At 48.0% G+C, this 6,000-nt stretch overlaps 1 protein-coding gene across 2 annotated transcripts in view; it reads left to right on the top strand.

Moving 5' to 3' along the window:
* Positions 1–1,366: 1,366 nt before the first annotated feature.
* camta2 (calmodulin binding transcription activator 2) overlaps positions 1,367–6,000 on the top strand; it is a 30,873-nt gene continuing 26,239 nt past the window's right edge. For both annotated transcript variants that reach the window (XM_030725056.1, XM_030725055.1), the window contains exons 1-5: positions 1,367–1,411; positions 2,641–2,732; positions 3,316–3,419; positions 4,158–4,225; positions 4,309–4,444. In XM_030725056.1, the coding sequence (XP_030580916.1) occupies positions 2,699–2,732; positions 3,316–3,419; positions 4,158–4,225; positions 4,309–4,444 (342 nt within the window). In that variant the 5' untranslated portion in view covers positions 1,367–1,411; positions 2,641–2,698. The remainder of the gene's footprint in view (positions 1,412–2,640; positions 2,733–3,315; positions 3,420–4,157; positions 4,226–4,308; positions 4,445–6,000) is intronic.

Here is a 6,000-nt window from a genome sequence, read left to right as displayed (position 1 = left end):
TAGCTGTGGATCATCCAGCAGGGGCCAGCGCTGGACTCTTTCCACTGCAGCCTTGTAGCTGTGCAGGAATGAGACGTCTTCAGCTCTCAGCTCCTCCTCTGTGGCTCTGACTGTGTGTGAAAGAGCTGCTATCTCTCTGCTCAGAGCCTCCATCTTCTCCTTCATCATCCCACTCTTCTGCTCCTCTTCCTCCCTCAGTGCAGCCAGCCTGGCCTCCTCTTCCTCTGCTAGAAACTGGTGAAGCTTCTTAAACTGCTCCTTAATCTGCCTCTCTGTGTGTCGGGCCTGGACCTTAATGTGTTCTGCTGTTTGATCAAACTCCACTTGAACTTCTTCACAAACCTTTAACTTCTTCTTTAAGGGCTCCAGAGTTTCCTGAAGCTCCTTCTTGTGTTGTGGTGCAGCTTCATCGATGGGTCTGAATCTGTGCTCGCTGTGTTTTTCTGAGTCTCTGCAGACGACACACACTGGCTGCTGATGGTCCAGACAGAAGAGTTTGAGTTTCTCAGAGTGCAGACTGCAGAGATCCTCTGAAGCTCTCTGATCTCTCTGCTGTAAGAAAGACTCACACAGGTTCTTCAAAGCCAGGTTGTTGTTGCTCAGATTCACATTCAGTGTGTGGAGCATCAGCAGCTTGAATTGGCCCCGACTGCTGACTCAGCAATCCTTTATGCTGCATCATTATTATTAATATATTACAAATGTCTTATTTATTGCTCTGTAATTAGGTGCATTTGCAGAGTTATTTTAAAATAAACAGCTTTGGATGAAAACACCCTAAATCACATATTTCATAAAGCCTATGACCTCTAGACTGACTGCACGGACACTCGTCCCACCCTCCTCAGTGTCATGGACATGATATAATTTATAATCTGTATCATACTGAAATACATTGTTTTCAGTGGGCTTGTGCACATAAGGCTTGGACAGCAGATGTACCCAAAAATCTCCAGCTTCAGCCCTCTCGCGTGCGTTGGTGTGTATTGGGGCTAGATTCGTCTGTTAATTTACTATTGTGCACTGTATTTTAGTAATCATTTTTATCACTCATATTTTTATTATTTTATTATTTATTGTCTGAGGCACCTAGAAAGGAATGCATTTTAAATTTCGTTGTGCAACTTCTGTGTACAATGACAATAAAGATTCTGATTCTGATTCTGATTCTGATTCTTAATATTTATTGCCCTTGAAGTAAATTAGGGGTGATGACAGTCAGGTATGAGGGGAAATCAAATTTATTACATTTATATTAAAACTATTGTTGATATTCTGCTTTTATGCTGTTAATAAACAATTAAAAATAATAAAAAGTAAATAAATAGACTCGCATTTGTCCCCCCCGTCTGACGTCGCTGCGTAGTGACGTCATAGCCAGAGAAGATGGCGGCTGTGCTGAAGGCGGAAGGTAAAGGAGCTTTAAACAGACCGTTTTTCCTCCGTACTCCGTGCGGCTCTCGCCTGTCTGCGGCGGTGCGGATCGCTTTGATACGATACGTCCGGAGAGGGGCGGCCTCTGACCGGCTCGGTGTAGCGCGCTGTATCCGCAGGCGAAGCCCTGCATCTGGGTTCCGGGAGCCTTTAATCGCCGCTGAGGCGAACCTGCTCCCAGCAACCAGCAGAGCCCCGCCGGCGGACGCAGCCGGTTGGCCGCGCAGCGATCTCCGAACACCCGCTCTCATCCGACTTCGTGTCCGGGCTTGGATCAGGAGGGCGTGAATAAACAAACCTGCCGCCGTGTGTAGTACCTGCTAACTGGGGTAATTACTGACGCGAAGGCGGGGAAACGTTAGCTTTAGCGGGCCGTGTGCAGCTGAGCTCCCGCACCCGGGGGGCGGCGCTCCGCGAGGCGGCCGCATCATCCAGGAGAGTCCGCGGTCTGAGCCCGGCCTCCGGAGAACGAGCCTGTGTGGGTGGATGATGGATCCTGTACAGACGGTGCTCCGCATCACCTGCTGTCAGTAACACGGCCACGGTGGGCTCAGCAGCACGGCGCTGATTAGGAGTACACCGGGTATCGATCACGTGACAGCTGACAGGTTTCTGTGTGTGTGTGTGTGTGTGTGTGTGTGTGTGTGTGTGTGTGTGTGTGTGTGTCAGCAGGTGTTTGATGTTTGGGTTTTATTCATGTGTTATTCAAAGAAGTCATTCTGTGGGTTAATCATCACACACACACACAGTGAAGCTGTTCTTATGTAACCAAACACACACACACACACACACACACACACACACACACACACACACACACACACGCTCTCCATGTAAAGTGGGTGCAAATTCAGCTGTTGCTAGGCAACAGGGAGGTATTGAAGAGGTGTGTGTGGCCGGCTCTAGCTTTGGATTTCAGGTGTGTGTGTGTGTGTGTGTGTGCGTTATTACAGCTCTTGTTTCTCATTGATCACACTGATGACCTGTTCTCTGTGTGTGTGTGTGTGTGTGTGTGTGTGTGTGTGTGTGTGTGTGTGTGTGCGTTATTACAGCTCTTGTTTCTCATTGATCACACTGATGACCTGTTCTCTGTGTGTGTGTGTGTGTGTGTGTGTGTGTGTGTGTGTGTGTGTGTGCGTTATTACAGCTCTTGTTTCTCATTGATCACACTGATGACCTGTTCTCTGTGTGTGTGTGTGTGTGTAGCGGGGCAGTGCAGGCCTCCTTGCCTTGTGTGAGGCTCCTCCTGCATGGACTTGTCGCCATGAGCAGCAAGGAGATGGTTTCCACGGAGACAGGTCAGTCTCATCCGCCTGCACACAGACAGCAGCTGTTTGTTTGTTTGTGTGTTTGTTTGTTTCAGCGTCGGATCGATGAGCTCATCGTTAATGTGTTCACAGTTTGCTGCTGCGTGTCGGGTGTGTGTGGTGTGGGTCCTGTGTGTGGTACTCTGGGTGTAGCTGTGTTGTGTAGCTGGGTTGTGTCTCACCTTTTCCCCTCTGTCTGCAGTGTTTGTAGCTCTTGTTTGTGTACTCAGACGCTGACAGCTGAGCGTCCTCACTCATCAGTGATGTTTTATTATTTATTATGGTTGAACCTCCTCTGAGGGCTTCCTCTGCTCCTCCTGCCTGGCAGCTCCATCTTCACCACCCTCCCTCCTGCACGTGTCCAAACCCTCTGACCTCTGAACCCTCTGATGGACCCGTTCCTAACCCTGTCCCTCCTCCCTGAGGGTGATGATGAGGAGAGCTTATGGTGTTTGTCCACATCAGAACCTGTAGAGCCAGAGCTGCCTCCTCCCCCTCACCACTAACTCTGTGTGTGTGTGTGTGTGTGTGTGTGTGTGTGTGTGTTTGTGTGTGTGTGTGTGTGTGTGTGCAGAGAACAAAGGACAGAGGAAGGTGTTTCTTCCCAACAAGCTGCTGGAGTGTCTCCCTCGCTCATCCAGCCTGCCTAACGAGCGCCTCAGGTGGAACACTAACGAGGTGAGCAGGAAGTGACATCACACGGAGCTGAATACTGTTTATACTGCTGTAAAATATTAAAGGTAAACTGCAGCATGTGACAGCCCCCCCATCACAGCTGTAAGTGATGATGATGGTCGGTGAGGAGGGGCCGCTGCTGTCCAGGCTTCAAAGGTCATCTCACTGCTGATCCCAGTGCAGTTATATCTGCCTTCCCTCACACCTGATCCAGTGTGAGTCGCTGCTTCAGCCCTAGCAGGAGGGGGCGGGCCCGGTGGGTTTGACCCCTTTAAAGCTGCTCCCACACTCTGAGGAGGATTTGTTCCTTACACTTAGCTCTGCCAAGGGGATGAAACACGATGACCCCACCTGTCCCCGCCCACCTCCTACCTACAGTGAGCATAGGCAGGTGAGTGTGTGGATCTGAGGCAGCCCGCCGCTGAGCAGACGGGCCGGTGACGGTTCAGCTCCCCCCGTCACCGTCTTACTGAGGGAAACTTTTGTTTGTTTCCTGGCTGTTTCATTTACATGAGCATAAATCAGATGTGTTGGCGTGTTTCAGCCAGTAGGTGGCGTCAGACTTTGTTTTCTGATGTTTTGCTGCTCTGTTAGTCAGAAGTCTCTAATGTGGTGTTTTGGTGGCTCATCGGAGCCTCCCAGAGTGAACTAGAGCTCAGAGATGATGACAGAAAAATGTCTGCAGATGGTTTTTATTCACGTGTCGACTGGAACTCTGACCTGTGACCTTTGTGCCTGCAGGAAATCGCCTCCTACCTGATATCCTTCGACAGACATGACGAGTGGCTCTCCTGCACCCTCAGAACCAGGTACAGACCAGGAACCCGCCAGGCAGAGCTGAGGGCCCCTCCTGTTGGTTTTATTGATCAGCTGATCGATTGATTTGTTTCAGGCCGAAGAACGGCAGCATCATCCTGTACAACAGGAAGAAGGTGAAGTACAGGAAGGACGGATACTGCTGGAAGAAAAGGAAGGATGGAAAGACGACAAGAGAAGACCACATGAAGCTGAAGGTCCAGGGCATGGAGGTCTGCAGCACCCACACACCCCCCATCCCTCCAAACACAGCTGCTCCCCCTGCAGGACGCACAGCGTCACTGCTCAGCAGTCATGGTTAGAGCTGAGGCAGAAATACACACTCAGGGATGATCGCCTTCATGCTTCCCTCTGTCTGTGAGCACCAGAGAGGTTTAATGATAAATGGGGGGGGGGGCACGTTCAAGGTCAGCTTCATCATTTATTGGTCCAAAAAGGACAAAAAGCCTCATAACTTAGAAACTGTGATTCTTACAAGTGTCACAGCATGCAGGTCAGTTCAGTTCAAGTTTATTTATATATCCCCAAATCGCCTCAACGTGCTTATATTATAAGATAAAGACCCTACAATAATACAGAGAAAACCCAACAGTCAAAACAACCCCCTATGAGCAGCACTTGGTGACAGTGGGAAGGAAAAACTCCCTTTAACAGGAAGAAACCTCCAGCAGAACCAGGCTCAGGGAGGGGGGGGTCAGGCACACAGGGAAATATTACTTTGGACCTCTGACCTCTTATTTAAGGTCAAACCTGTTTGTTCTGCACTCCAAACTTCTCTGAGTCAGTGTAAACAGAACAAATAAAAACCAAATGAGTAGAACAGGAAATACGATCCCATTCTCTTCCAGAGGGGGCGCTGCTGGCAGAGGTTTGTGCAGACATCACCTCTGACTGTGGGAAACTGATCACTGCTTATAATGATTGTTTTTAACTGATGATAAATGAAACCTGTGCTCTGGATAATCTGTCTCTATTTTATACATAAAACCATTAAATTGGTTATTGGCATGATCAGATGATTAATCAGGTTAATCACTACCGTATTTTGCGGACCATAAGGCGCACCAGGTTATAAGGCTCATGATAAAACATGTAGAACAAAACAAAAGCGTCAGGTAAGTCGAACTTTTTTCAACTTATTCACAGTGACTCAGAATATTGTTCAGTTGTAACAAATACAGAAAAATACTCACATTTTAAATCATTCATCTTCCCCAAATCCATCAGATTCCTCATCTTCAGTGTCTGAGTTGAACAGTTGGGTGATTTCAGCATCAAGCGTGCCGGGTTCCCTCTGTCATTATCAGAGTCAGTCTGGTTGTTACTGTTTTGTTTTGGTTGCTGCACACAGCAACCATTTAATTGTTAATAAAAGGGCAACTTTTTCTGGCAATCTCTCTCCATCTTCAACATCTTAACAGATGCTACAATATATTCTTTATTAATGAGGGTAAGAACAAGTCATTTCTTCATTTTATATATCAGCCCTTCATAAATCCTGTGCACCAGTATATTTACTGATATAAGCAAAGAAAAAAAAAAAAAGGAAATCCCTTTTTGACTCAACACCAGAAACCTGAAAACTCTGCTGTCACTGTGTTTTGTGTACATACAGCGCTCCTACTGGGTCCCTTCATACGCTGTGGCATCGCCCGGACCTCTCTTTGGCACAGAGGGGGACAGCACATACACCCCCAGACCTCGATTTGTCCTTTAGCAAATTTTGAGACAGCCAACCGCGAGTTTAGTTGCACAAAAGTTGGCAACA

Source organism: Archocentrus centrarchus, unplaced genomic scaffold (genome assembly GCF_007364275.1).
Source record: "Archocentrus centrarchus isolate MPI-CPG fArcCen1 unplaced genomic scaffold, fArcCen1 scaffold_45_ctg1, whole genome shotgun sequence".
Lineage (NCBI taxonomy): Eukaryota > Metazoa > Chordata > Actinopteri > Cichliformes > Cichlidae > Archocentrus > Archocentrus centrarchus.
Note: the sequence above shows the minus strand (reverse complement) of the source record. Positions and strands in the feature narration are given on the sequence as shown.